Source organism: Sinocyclocheilus anshuiensis, unplaced genomic scaffold, assembly GCF_001515605.1.
Source record: "Sinocyclocheilus anshuiensis isolate Anshui unplaced genomic scaffold, SAMN03320099.WGS_v1.1 scaffold63, whole genome shotgun sequence".
NCBI classification, from domain to species: Eukaryota; Metazoa; Chordata; class Actinopteri; order Cypriniformes; family Cyprinidae; genus Sinocyclocheilus; species Sinocyclocheilus anshuiensis.
Window position 1 is genome coordinate 2,662,236 of NW_015552625.1, and position 14,779 is coordinate 2,677,014.

General features: G+C 37.1%; 1 protein-coding gene across 5 annotated transcripts in view; it reads right to left on the bottom strand.

Annotated features, from left to right (window-relative positions):
- Positions 1 to 643: 643 nt before the first annotated feature.
- Positions 644 to 14,779, bottom strand: part of ndst2a (N-deacetylase/N-sulfotransferase (heparan glucosaminyl) 2a) — a 145,080-nt gene continuing 130,944 nt past the window's right edge. For all 5 annotated transcript variants that reach the window (XM_016457707.1, XM_016457706.1, XM_016457704.1 and 2 more), the window contains 12 exons: positions 11,621 to 11,708; positions 10,440 to 10,594; positions 9,079 to 9,264; positions 7,921 to 8,049; positions 7,426 to 7,608; positions 4,865 to 4,961; positions 4,623 to 4,746; positions 4,161 to 4,335; positions 3,635 to 3,805; positions 3,175 to 3,284; positions 2,965 to 3,067; positions 644 to 1,550 (listed from right to left, as the gene is read on the bottom strand). In XM_016457707.1, the coding sequence (XP_016313193.1) occupies positions 1,425 to 1,550; positions 2,965 to 3,067; positions 3,175 to 3,284; positions 3,635 to 3,805; positions 4,161 to 4,335; positions 4,623 to 4,746; positions 4,865 to 4,961; positions 7,426 to 7,608; positions 7,921 to 8,049; positions 9,079 to 9,264; positions 10,440 to 10,594; positions 11,621 to 11,708 (1,647 nt within the window). In that variant the 3' untranslated portion in view covers positions 644 to 1,424. The remainder of the gene's footprint in view (positions 1,551 to 2,964; positions 3,068 to 3,174; positions 3,285 to 3,634; positions 3,806 to 4,160; positions 4,336 to 4,622; positions 4,747 to 4,864; positions 4,962 to 7,425; positions 7,609 to 7,920; positions 8,050 to 9,078; positions 9,265 to 10,439; positions 10,595 to 11,620; positions 11,709 to 14,779) is intronic.

Here is a 14,779-nt window from a genome sequence, read left to right on the forward strand (position 1 = left end):
TCCGACTGGATTCGTCTGAAAGAAGAAAGTCATATACACCTAGGATGGCTCTGGGGTGAGTAAAACACAGCCTAATTTTCATTTTTGGGTGAACTAACCCTTTAAGTAATGGCTGCTGAAAAAGGTTTGCCATAACAGGAATAAATTACATTTGAGAATATAATAAAACTGTTATTTTTAATTGCAGTATTTCAGAATATTGTTTTACTTTATTTGATACTTTATTTGATCAAATAAACTCAGCCTTTGTGAGCATAAAATAGCTTCTTTCAAAAATCTGACCTTTATAGTGTATGTCTAATAACATCTGCAATTAAAAACTAACACTTAAAACACTGGTATCAAATTTTCCTTGAGCTAAAATGGCGTAAAAATAATCAGGAAGCAGGCAGGGACTCCCTGAACTCAATCAAATGAGGTGCCAAAAAGATTTTCACCTCTACTTTTTAAACCCATAATACCTTCTTCTCTTTTCTCAAAAGGCTCAATTCCAGACCAAATGACTCACACAAACATATCCAACCTCTCTAAGTGTTTATTAGAGATAATACAGTGTTGGAAGTTTTTAAAATACATTTTTTACAAAAAAGAAAAAAAAAAGAAAAAGACGAGACAGCAGCTCCTCCTTGTGTAGGACAGACCACAAATGACAGCACAGCCCTTCTCCTCTCCCGCTTTCACAGCTCCTGACATACAACACATCTGCCACAGCTTCTACAGTAACTTCCACACTTCAGTGCGCGTAGTGTAGAGGAAAGTGCATGTATAGGATAAATACGGGATACACCTGATAAGACACTTGAAATAAAAGCTTTCCACTGGACTAGACATTGAACAGATGCTCCCTCGATTGCATATACTTTCTTACCGTTTGGTTTCTGATCCAGCTTTGTGCGTTTGTGCGTGTGGAGAAGACAAGGGCTGCGGATCTGACGTCCTCTAGGTGACCTATTCAAACAGAGCTCTGGCTGTACACAAACGCTGTCAGGTTCAACTGTCACAATCCCACCCACCCGGACCCAAAATATACAACGCTTTTAAATGTACAATGTTTTACAATCATTCCTCAGACGAGATGATCAAGGCTAGACTGTGTGTGTTTTTGTACGAGTACTAGTGTGTATTAACACACTTAAGTCACCAATAAATTCATGCTTGTCCACACTGGTAGTGCGTTCTGGCCCTGACAGGCAGGTCTGTCATAGATAAGAGGAGTGACTACATTTCCCAGCATTCCCTCGTCTTCAGCATCTCAGACAGTGAGCACCTTGGCAGCAGAGAGAGGCCGAAGTTTGCAGTCCACTCAAAGCCATCAGTCATTTCATCTGCTACTATAGTTTTGAACCGAGTGGTTTTGGTACCTCTGTAGTGAGCGGACACTATTTTTTAGGCGTTCTGATACTGGAGGTGCAAGTGATGTCGTCTCAGCTCCAGCTGGCACTCTGGAGCTCTTCTCTGAGCCAGGTGGGTAACGCCTGACCCAGCCGATTCAGCAGCCGTAATAGTTCCAGGTTATGCTCCCTGTAGTACTCCGTCAGGAAGGCACGTGTCTGGAAAAGACACAAACAGAGCTGTTTAAGGAGGCCTTCAACTCATAACTGCTGTGTGCCTACAGCCATGACTATGTTCAAATATACAACATCTGAGAGTGCCTTTGCTTAAACGAGCACCTATTTACCCACTAGTTTTTGTTTTATACAATATACATTATTATTATTATTATTATTAATTCTATTAATCTTTCTATAAAAATAACAACATTCAAAATTAAATGATTATCATTGTAATTTTTATTAATAATTAAATATTTCTAATGCAATTATAAATTATTGGATTATTAATTCTATTACTATTAGCTGTAGTATAAAAGCATATCTACTATAAAAGCATAAATTCTGTTATTAATTCTATAATAACTATTATTATTAAATATTTATTTAAACATTACAGATTATTGGATGATCATGATGATAATTGTATTATTCTTAATAACAATAATACATTTTACAATTATAAATGATTAGGGTTACACTTTATTTTAAGGTGTCCTTTTTACAGTGTAATTATACACTTAAGTACTGAGTAATATTAATTAACTACATGTACTTACTATATGGTTATGGTTAGGATTAGGGTTACTTGCATGTAATTATGCATAATTTATTGTTATAATAATAGTAAGTACATGTAACGTGTAACAAGAACACCTTAAAATAAAGTGTCACCATTATTAGTTCTATTAATTCTTATAATTATTATTTCAAAATATTAAAATGTTATATTTGATAAAATTACTAATTTTGTAGTTTAAATTTACAAATTTAAAATCACAAAATTAGAAATTATGATAACGATAATGTTACTATTATCATTATTATTATTAATAATAATAAAAAATACAAATTGTTGTACTATTGTTAATACAATTATTAATGATAATCAAATGATCAAAGATTTAGGTAGTGGAATCAGCTGATAATTGTAACTGACCCTGTATATTTACATTTTTCACTATGCCATATTCTGTTTGTTTCAAAGAAATAATGTGAAATAATGTTTAACTTTCAAGCAATAAAAAAAAAAACATGACAAAAAGCCTGATGTGTATATGATCTAGATGCCACTCAGACAGCATGAGTTTTTGTATTCCACTGCTCTCTTTTTTGCACCAGACATAGCGAACAGTTAAACTGTTTTCAGAAAACTTATACTGTAAACGTCAAGGCTTGCCCTGTGTGTTGTTTCATTCGGTTTGCAACAAAACAAACATGCTTGTTGCATTCTACTCATTGAAACATTTCCAGTGATATGACATGACTATCTGATCTGTGTGAGGTTGAGCCCATCACTTCTCACTGCCGGTGAGTCACCCATCTATAATAGCGTGTCCTTGCCACTGGCATCGTTCAGAAAGAGAGAGAAAGTTTTATGAGGGAGGAGAGAAGAGACGAGACTCTCATCTACCTCAGGGGCCATTTCTGGATATTTTCTGCCTTTACTCTTCCCCAGACACTTGGGACGCCCACCTTCCAACCTCTGACACCAGAATCCTTTACCCTCATCAAAGCTGCAATACACACATAACACACAAACACAGATGTATATAAGAAAAATGTCCAGTTTATTCACAGGCATATACAAGTGTTCATTAACAGAGTGAGGTGAAGGACTCACACGAGAGCCTGGGTGTAGTTGAAGATGGGTGTGACCCCCAGGAACCGCTGGATGCCATCCATCACCAGGGACGGGTTAGATCGAAGCAGGGCGCCGTCTACAATATGGAGCTACAGTGGAAAAGAGAGAAGAGAGTTCAGAAAACAAATAGCAATGCTAATTTAGAAGAGATATTTTGAGAAAAACATTTGTTGAATTTAAAGTGAAAATGACAAAAGCACATAAAATGACTAAAAATAAATTGCATGAAAATGTAAATATTTATTTTTTAAATAAAAATATTTAAATACTTTTAAATATTTTAATAATATTTAAATGTTCCTCTGTAATGCAAAGCTTAGTACAGAATTTAGAACTTAGAACTACATTCAAACCTACAGATTTCAAATGCGTTTGCCCTGATAGTTATTAAACACATCAAAAACAAGAAAAGGCAATCATTCACAGATAACTGCAGTACCTGTCTGGCCGGGTAGTGCACAAGCCAGCGCTCGAGATGTGTGGCGTAAGTCCCAGGCTTAAGGCTGCGGCTCTGAATGGTCAACAGCTCTTTAGATGCAGACGGACCTGCTGTTACAACCTCGTGGAAAGTGTGGTTAATGGCAGCAGGGTCCTGGTGTGCTCGCTGATGCTGACGAGACATAAAAACCACACAACTCATGTCAACTTCTGTGGTGAAAGAGAAGGGTTCATGGTTAAGATAAATGCTATCTGACATATATGGGCCACACTATTAATGCACAAAATGATAGACAGTGCCACAAATGTCAATGGCTGCCACAAAGTCATGTGATTTTTCAGTATGTAATTCAGTGATGTGTGTCAGGTAATGGGGAAATTTTCTGAATGGCACTCCATTAAAAAAAGCTGCTACCAGGACCTTTAAATGATCACTACTGCTGGACTGTTACATCTATTACAGAAAAAAGACCACACAATATGAGAGAAAGAGAGAGGGGGAATGAGAGAAAGCTGTTGTAGAGTACCTGATACCAAGAGTAGGCTCTGTCGACTGGGTTGATAAGCAATGCTATGATCTTGGCTCTGGGCAGTAAGGCGGCAGCCCTCTTTGGAACCACCTCTGTATCAAAGTAGTTGGCACTTTTCTCAAACATGAAGTCTGTGCTGACGTTCGAGGGGAAGGGAAAGAAGTCCATGTACCTGCAAGAGATTAAGATGTGCAATAACAACAAATATGCTACAAGAGGTTACAATAAATGATTTTTAGTCTTCCATTACAGGACACTTTAATGTCATCTCACTGTTAAAATTCATTTTTAAGCAGAGGGCTTATCCTGTACCTAAGTAATGGATCTATTAAAATTTCAATATGAAACCTAGACAGTATTACGGATATAATAAAATGGAGGGGGGATAAACTTATTATGACTAATGATTTGTCTCTGCTACACTGGCTGGGAGTGAAAAAGATGTGCTGTGTATATTACCAGTCAATGCCATTGTGGTAATTCGGCCCGTTAAAGAACTGGATCTCCTCAAAGGTGACTGGGCTGGGGAAGTTGCTGGTGATGGCGGGGTGAAGGGTCAGGAAGGAGTGCAAAGCTGAGGTACCTGTGGTCAGAAATAAACAACATCGAACACAGTCTCTAAGGTTGCATTTTGGACAATTTATTTATTTGGTTACCCAAAGTAAGATTTAAGGTTTGAGTCTGGAAATACCAGGACTCACCTGTTTTCTGTGGGCCAATAACCAGAAACTTGGGCAGCCTATCACAGGTCTTTTCTTTGGACCAGATGTCTTTGTGTCTTTTGTCATGACAAGGATTCTGAATGGATAAAAAGAGGAAAAAACATTCCTACATTTTTGCATTTCACATTTTATTTGATTAATGAATTTTCATAACTTTTCCATCCATTCATTATTAGAGTTTTAATTATTATAATATAAATGAACACTATTTTATCATTTTACAAATCATTTTTTAGAGACTCCTTAAACGGTTTTCCTTTTGCATTCAAGCATCAATCATTGTAATGAATAGATCTTAATTGTAATACATATTAGTGCACAAACATCTCCAGAAACAGTCACAAACGTCTTCAAAAACTATGAATTTCAGGATTTTATTAATTTTTATGAGGTCTTATTATTATATATATATATAATAAAATAAATATCTGCGCAAATAGATGCAGAAATAAATATTTAAATATTTATTAATACAACTATTATAATTATAATTGTGATTACAATCCCAAAGAATTTTGTATTTATTGTTTTTTTGCCTTTATTATACCTGCCATAGGGGGTCCATCTCCTCTGGAAAGATCTGGAAGTATTTCTCGGCTAGTTCCATAGGAGGTAGAGTCTGTAGCCGTAGGTTGGTCCAGCACTGCACAAACTTCACCAGAGACTCAAAGGTGTATAGGCCGAGCCGATCGTTTCCGTAGTTAGACAGGTGAGTCATGAAGATGCTGATCTGAGGGTGGAAACAGTGTTATTTACATATAACTTCATTTGGTCTCTTTTTAAATAAAGCTTTGGAAACATCTACTATTTTCATTTTGAAGATCATAATGTAGTTTATTTTTCCAGCTAGCAAACACTTGAGGCGATAGGGCCGAACACAAACAAAAGCATAGAGTGCAAGGGCAGGACTCTGTCACCGCTTGAGGCTTTGGGAAAGATAAACAAACACACACAAAGAAAAATATACTCGCTGCCATTCACTAAACACACACACAAGCACAAACACAAACACAGAGGGGAAAACAGCACAAATACAACTCACGGGGTTTAGGAGGACGGTGAGGAAGAGTTCTCCTCCACGTATGCTCTTGTCCAGCTCCCGAGATCCTCCAGGGTACTCATTATAGAAGATGGTGTGAGTAAAAAGGCCACATGTCTGCCTGGGCAACACCTGCAGACAGAAGAAGGTGAGAGACCTGTACAGACAGCATTCAACTCTGCTTCAGCCACTGCACAGGCGTACTTCAAGACAAATGTATTAGAAGGAATGAAACCGTCATTAGTCATTTAATCTGATCATGGTGGGCGCAATTTTTAGCTCAGGCTACAATAACATGATTTTGCATTATTGTTCTTGGATTTGAAAACACTGGGTCTAATTCATAAAACACAAGCAAAATTAATTTCTATAATCTTTGTTAAATCATTATTGGATACACTGTTGCACTGAATTGAATAATGCAAGATTTACAGAGAAAATCGTTCTGCTTGTGTTTTATTAATAAAAGCCCTTTCACACTAAACGCAATGTGAAAAAAAAACTAATCACAGACACGTTACTGCTCAAAAGTTTGGGATCAGCAAGATGTCTTTATTTTTTAAACACATTAATATTTTAATTCTGCAAGTATGCATTAAATTGATCAAAAGTAAAGTGACAGTAAAGACAATTTTTAACATTACAAAGGATTTTTATTTCAAATAAATGCTGTTCTTGTAAACCTTATATTTAAGAATCCTAAAATAGTATCATGGTTTCCACAAAAATATTAAGCAGCACAACTGATAATAAGAAATGTTCCTTGATCACCAAATCAGCATATTAGACTGATTTCTTAAGGATTGTGGGACACAAAATGAGCTTTGCCATCACAGGAAAATAATTGTTTTTAATTAAAATAAAAAAATAGTTATTTTAAAATTCCAATAATAATAAAATTAATGCAAGTATAATAGATGCCATTTTAAACCACACGCAAAAAAAAAGGAACTTCAGTAATGCAGTAACAATTAAAACATTAAATGAATTCAAATTTTAATCTCTTGACTGCCCTTATTTTATAAAAAGACAAGATGTCAACAAACTATGTTGTTAATGAATACTGAATAAATTGTACATAAAAGATAATTTTCACTGTTTCTATCCTCATGTTTTTTGTATAAGATCATCAAGATTTACAGTGAAGTGGTAATGTTTCACCTTTATGCCACGATGTATGAAGCCCCTGCGATGGCGTGCCGGTCTGAGATGTGGATATTCTTCTGTGCTGGTCACTGTGATCCCCCATACGCTCTTAATACATATTAGTGCACAAACATCTCCAGAAACAGTCACAAACGTCTTCAAAAACTATGAATTTCAGGATTTTATTAATTTTTATGAGGTCTTATTATTATATATATATATAATAAAATAAATATCTGCGCAAATAGATGCAGAAATAAATATTTAAATATTTATTAATACAACTATTATAATTATAATTGTGATTACAATCCCAAAGAATTTTGTATTTATTGTTTTTTTGCCTTTATTATACCTGCCATAGGGGGTCCATCTCCTCTGGAAAGATCTGGAAGTATTTCTCGGCTAGTTCCATAGGAGGTAGAGTCTGTAGCCGTAGGTTGGTCCAGCACTGCACAAACTTCACCAGAGACTCAAAGGTGTATAGGCCGAGCCGATCGTTTCCGTAGTTAGACAGGTGAGTCATGAAGATGCTGATCTGAGGGTGGAAACAGTGTTATTTACATATAACTTCATTTGGTCTCTTTTTAAATAAAGCTTTGGAAACATCTACTATTTTCATTTTGAAGATCATAATGTAGTTTATTTTTCCAGCTAGCAAACACTTGAGGCGATAGGGCCGAACACAAACAAAAGCATAGAGTGCAAGGGCAGGACTCTGTCACCGCTTGAGGCTTTGGGAAAGATAAACAAACACACACAAAGAAAAATATACTCGCTGCCATTCACTAAACACACACACAAGCACAAACACAAACACAGAGGGGAAAACAGCACAAATACAACTCACGGGGTTTAGGAGGACGGTGAGGAAGAGTTCTCCTCCACGTATGCTCTTGTCCAGCTCCCGAGATCCTCCAGGGTACTCATTATAGAAGATGGTGTGAGTAAAAAGGCCACATGTCTGCCTGGGCAACACCTGCAGACAGAAGAAGGTGAGAGACCTGTACAGACAGCATTCAACTCTGCTTCAGCCACTGCACAGGCGTACTTCAAGACAAATGTATTAGAAGGAATGAAACCGTCATTAGTCATTTAATCTGATCATGGTGGGCGCAATTTTTAGCTCAGGCTACAATAACATGATTTTGCATTATTGTTCTTGGATTTGAAAACACTGGGTCTAATTCATAAAACACAAGCAAAATTAATTTCTATAATCTTTGTTAAATCATTATTGGATACACTGTTGCACTGAATTGAATAATGCAAGATTTACATAGAAAATCGTTCTGCTTGTGTTTTATTAATAAAAGCCCTTTCACACTAAACGCAATGTGAAAAAAAAACTAATCACAGACACGTTACTGCTCAAAAGTTTGGGATCAGCAAGATGTCTTTATTTTTTAAACACATTAATATTTTAATTCTGCAAGTATGCATTAAATTGATCAAAAGTAAAGTGACAGTAAAGACAATTTTTAACATTACAAAGGATTTTTATTTCAAATAAATGCTGTTCTTGTAAACCTTATATTTAAGAATCCTAAAATAGTATCATGGTTTCCACAAAAATATTAAGCAGCACAACTGATAATAAGAAATGTTCCTTGATCACCAAATCAGCATATTAGACTGATTTCTTAAGGATTGTGGGACACAAAATGAGCTTTGCCATCACAGGAAAATAATTGTTTTTAATTAAAATAAAAAAATAGTTATTTTAAAATTCCAATAATAATAAAATTAATGCAAGTATAATAGATGCCATTTTAAACCACACGCAAAAAAAAAGGAACTTCAGTAATGCAGTAACAATTAAAACATTAAATGAATTCAAATTTTAATCTCTTGACTGCCCTTATTTTATAAAAAGACAAGATGTCAACAAACTATGTTGTTAATGAATACTGAATAAATTGTACATAAAAGATAATTTTCACTGTTTCTATCCTCATGTTTTTTGTATAAGATCATCAAGATTTACAGTGAAGTGGTAATGTTTCACCTTTATGCCACGATGTATGAAGCCCCTGCGATGGCGTGCCGGTCTGAGATGTGGATATTCTTCTGTGCTGGTCACTGTGATCCCCCATACGCTCTTCCAGGCCTCGTACAGCTGGCTGTGTACAGGATACACCCCTGAATGGTGGGGGGCCACAGCGTACCCCATGTCTGTGGGAATACCATGCTCCTGTAATGACAAGAGACAAACAAACGCTCCTGAAGATCAATCACAAAGCTACCCGTCACTTGAAATTCACTCGCAATTGCACTGCCAAGACGTATGGGGCGAACGGGAGTAGAACAGAGGAGAAGAGTCGATACGAGACGCATTAGAGATGCCGTTAACAAGACATGTCATCAGAGTGTGTGCGAGCGAGAAGCTTTTGATTATGCTTCTCTGCAGAAGAAAAATCTAACTCAGTGTCAAGAGGCGTAGTTATTTCTAACACCACAGGAGGGTGGTAGACAAACACATTCTTAAGATGAGCAAAGGGCTTTACTTTCAGTCCAAGGTGCCACTTTAAGAGCTCCACGTGCGTGTTCCTTCTCGCTCGTGTGTGTGTGTGTGTGTGTGAGCACAAACTGTGAGCCCCGAGTTAAGGACAGCCCTTTGCAGGCTCATTAAGCCTTGATGAAGGAGCTGTGTCTTCTCCATTGAGCAGAGTGCAGGAGAAGGCATATGTCAGTGTCTGCTCTAAAGACAGGATGTGACAGAAGGATTAGCGAGAGGAGCAAAGGGCTGGTTAGCATTCACGGCGCACTCCCTCTCACTGTCTGTCTGCCGGCGGTCCATATCCCACTCCAATGACCATCATTACACCAGGGTGGGCTCGTTTCAACAGGCCAAATTCACAATCTCCTCGGCGGATGCACTCCGAGTCAAGGTCAAAGAGAATCCTACCGATCCAATGAAAAAGTGCTAATACAAATCTATAATGAAATACTAACATGAGATAAAGCTGGCGGGCAGAGAATCGATACTCGCACCTCTGCGACAGCAGCAATAATGGCTGTAAATAGTAACACAATGATGAAGGAACAAAGCGAGCTCCCCTGTTGCAACACAACAAATGGAGGGAAAAAACTAATATGGAAAACTATTTTTTTTTGTGTTAAAGTGCATTTGCTTATCCAAGTTTAGTATTTAAAGTAAAGTATACACAAGTAATTGTAGGTTGGTTGAAGAGTGTAAAGACATTCAACTAATGGAGTGCCAATGGAGGGGCGGGATCACCTGTATGTCCAAACAATGGAAGACGTGTGGAGGGTTTGGTAATATTATGTTTGCAATTCTGTTTGGGGCTATTAGTGGCACAGGAATTAAACAGTTCAGCTTTAAGGTGTATAATTTTACCAACAAACCTGTGCAAACTGCATGTTGAGTCTCATCTGCTCCGCCAGCACACTGACATTGTGGAAAAGGTGCGGCTGCATGTGACTCCACATGTGTGGAAACCACCAAAACTCATGCCGGTGCTGCAACAGCATGTCGTCGCCTTCATCCTCCTCCTCTGTACCTGCAAAAACACATATACGTACTGCTGAAGTTTAATAGTAAACACATTTGGGCCTAAAAGAGCTTAAGAAAAATCTTTGTTTTTTTGGTTGTTTTTATAGATTGAACAGGAAAAAAATATTTGAAATCTGATTGATTTTTGTTATTTAGTCTCATTTTGTACAATAAGATGAGATTTTACGTTTCTTTGGCATCTCTCCTGCTCTTATGTAGTTAATGTGTTAACACTGGATACTTCCCTTATGGAAAATAATAGTGAAACATTCATTGCTAAAATTTCCCTCATATTTACCCTATTCACCTACTCTACCGTTTAGAAGTTTAGGGGCAGCAAGATTTCTTTTCTTTTTTTTTTTTTTAAGAAAATTAATGCTTTAATGATGCATTAAGTTGATGAAAAATGACAGTAAATACCATTAAATGTAACAAACATTTACATATATTTAAAATAAATGCCGTTCTTTTGAACTTTCTATTCATCAAAGAATCCTGAACAAAAATGGACCACACTTTCTACAAAAATATTAAGCAGTGCAACCATTTTCAACATTGATATGAATAACATGATTCTTGAGCACCAAATCAGAATATTAGAATTATTTCAGAAGGATTATGTGACACTGAAGACTTGAGTAACGGCTGCTGAAAATTCAGCTGCCATTCACATAATAAAAATTACATTTTAAGAAAAATGTTAATTTTAAAATACATTAAAATAGAAAAGTTATTTTAAATTGTAATAATTTCACAATATTACTGTTTTACTGTATTTTTGATCAAATAAAGGCAGCCTTCGTGAGCATGAGCATGCGAGCATGTTTCTTTCAAAAACAAAAGTTTTACTGATGCCAAATTTTGCATTGCAACTACTGTAGACATGCTAGCAAAAGTGACTTCATTCTGAACAACAACAACAAAAATAGATCTGGCCATTAATTACTTTTTTGTTGGTTTAACAAATCAGATTTAAACAAGAAAAAAAATCAGATTTCTCCTGCCGTGACAACAAGAAAACGGAAAAAAGTACCTGCATAGTAGAACTTCCCAGAGAATCCAAGATTGAAGGTGAAGTTGGGAACTAGCGTCCGCAGTTTATTCTGTGTGTTGAGCAAAGCCTTGAAATAAAAGAGTTATCACTTTAATAACACGCTATCAAAGTCCTGCCTAAGATATGTGGAATAAGATTAGCAATATGCCAAGAACAAAAACAACAACATTTGACTTTACTCTGAGCTATGCTTGAAGGCAAAAACAACAACAGTAGTGTTAAACGAATCTCTCCAGTACTTTAGGCATTCACATTAAAACAAATGTATGAGCTAAAGTCACCAATAGATGGCATTGTGGTGCCAATTCAGTCCTATGAAGGAAAGAAGAACTTTCAGGCTGTCGGCCAGATCGACAGACTGAGTGGGATGAGAAATATACATTTGCATTCAAATCTCCTCTACCCACGGACAGGTCAGACGTGCGAATGAAGCCGCAGCCTTAACATCAATCTAAACTCATCCTTGCGAAATTAACACATTTCATAACTTAGCATCACTGCGCACATCTAGCTAATGACGGCGCTGTGAGGCTTGAAATACAAAATGATCCTGCCATCAAGCCCTTCAAGCCCTGAGAGTGATACAGGGGTATAAGCAAATTACAGCGCTGTTCCAGCACAAATCAGACGGCGGGGAGAGATAGTGTCGCTTCCCGCACAAATCTAACACAAAGCCGGGCCGATAGTTGCGGCAGTATCACAAATCAAGCCGTGCTGCTGGGGAGAGAAGGCTGCTGCTTCGCAATGAAGAGATGGCATCTTTCGCTGATGTAAGAGCCGCCGGTGTCCCCGGGTATGAGTGTATCCAATATTTGTTCTGCTTTGAGTGGGTTTGCTCAGCATGTCGGCATAATCCTGCTGTTTTTATGGCAATCTGCGAGCCATCCAAGATTGCAGAGTGATGCCCAGCGTGGACAGATTCAGTAGTGTGAATCACCTTTGACAGGTTAATAAAAGAAGAGTTGGTTTAAAAAAAAAAAAAAGGTTTTCCTTTCACAATCAATAACTTTGTTCAATGAGTTATGACAAAGTAAGAGTAACAGCCAATATGGCAAGAGGACAGAGGGCCAGAGGTCAGAACACAGCTTTTGTCACCACTGACCTTTGCTGTCACAACAGACTTGGCTCAGCACTGCAGCAACACTACTGAAACATTTTCATGCCTGAATCCTATTTTCTTCCCATAGCCCATCTGATTATCTCTTAACCTAACAGACTAGGGCTCAAGATGGTTGCTGAGACAAGATTCAGCCTGATGCACAACAAAGCCAGTCCAATGTATCCGGGAAAGGCATCACATTTTGACAGCGGACATGGGCAAAACAGTCATTCCCTTACAGATCATCTCTTCTCCATGTACAGCTGACACTCAATAGTCACATGAAATCTCTAAGTACAGCTGGATTGTCGAGAAGCTCAAATTCACATCTGTAAAAATCAAGACAACATTCTCAAGTACACAATACATCTACACATTACTCTTATTATATAGCAGCAATCATTGTCTAAACCAATTAAAAGTACATTTTTAAACAGGAACTTTGCTATTTTTATGTCTATTTATTAGTAAATGTAAAAAAAAGTTTAATTTACATTTTAAATGTAATTAAAAATTAAATGCATTTGATAACAAATTAATAATTAATTCTGTCTTGTTATTTTTAAGTGGCATTTCATAATTCACTTCTAACAGAATTTTATTTAGGATGCCCAAAGTTTTTTTTTTCTTCAGAACTCCATCTGCCGATACATATGTGGAATATTCCCCATTTTAAGACACCAAAATGAAAAGACACGATCATGATGTGTCATTTGTTTTTTGTGCTGTTTCAATGAAGACAGGCTCACCTTGTACATGATATCTGCCAGTATCCCAATGACATTGCGAATATTTGTAACAAACACAAGCTAAAAATGCTGAAATAATCTAGTTGTCCCATAGATACAGTACAATGTGTGTATACATTAACATATATAGCAGTGAACTGTGTGTACATATGGGCATCATATATGCATGTGTAGTGAGTAGGTGGAAATAAATAAGCTTCAGTTCTGAAAAAAGCATATGGAGTAAGAATAGATGCGATTAGTCCACCATTAGACACAGTTTGTTTGAGTTTTCTATGCAGCACCACTGGCTGAGGTGATTACAGCCCACTTGTTCAGCTTGAGGCCAGGTGGCATGGCATACATCACCATACAAATCTGGCAAAAAAACAACAACATAAACACAGCTCTGTGGGTGGATAATCTGTGTGTTACACACATATTCCTGCAAAACACTTATGCTATCCGTGGAAAAAAAAGAACATGGGTGAACTAAAAACTGTGTCCTTGCTCCAAGGTATTGTCCCCAGTAGCCATTATGATTAAGACTGACTGTAAAACTAAAACATATGGAAATGAGATGCTGCATACATTTTCAAACATTCTTTCACCAGTAAATAATAAATAGCACCAGTTGTGTAACAGGCTGGGTTTTAAGGGATGTTCAGGGCTAAATAGAAGTTATGCTCTATCAACAGCATCTGTGGCATGTTGTTGATTACCACAGAAAATAACTGACTCATCCCTCAGTCTGCAAAAACAAAATGTGTTGATAAAAATGCACTTACAATGGAAATCTATGGGGCAAACATATAACACTGGCTCCATAAAATTCCACTCTAAGGGCACAGATGCTATTGAGAGAGCTTAAAGGGTTAGTTCAGTCAAAAATGAAAATTAAGCTGCGTTTTACTCACCCTCAAGGCATCCTAGGTGTATATGACTTTCTTCTTTCAGACGAATCCAGTCGGAGTTATATTAAAAATTGTCTTTGATCTTTCAAGCTCTATCGTTGTACTCAGCGGGTGTTGCATTCCTTCGGTTCAAAAGACGTGAAATAAAAAGCACCCTTCCACAAAAAAAAGTGTCTCACACGGCTCCGGGGGGTGAACAAAGGCCTCCTGTAGCGAATCGATGCGTTTTTGTAAGAAAAATATCCATATTCAAAACGTAATAATCACTTTAATGTAGCTTGCGCCAACTGTTGTACACAGAAGCAGTTCCGGGGGAATGACGTATGAGGTCAGTGCTGCACATGCGCCGGTGAGTCTTGTGAAAACCAACGTTTGTTTACAGGATCAAAAGAAGCAA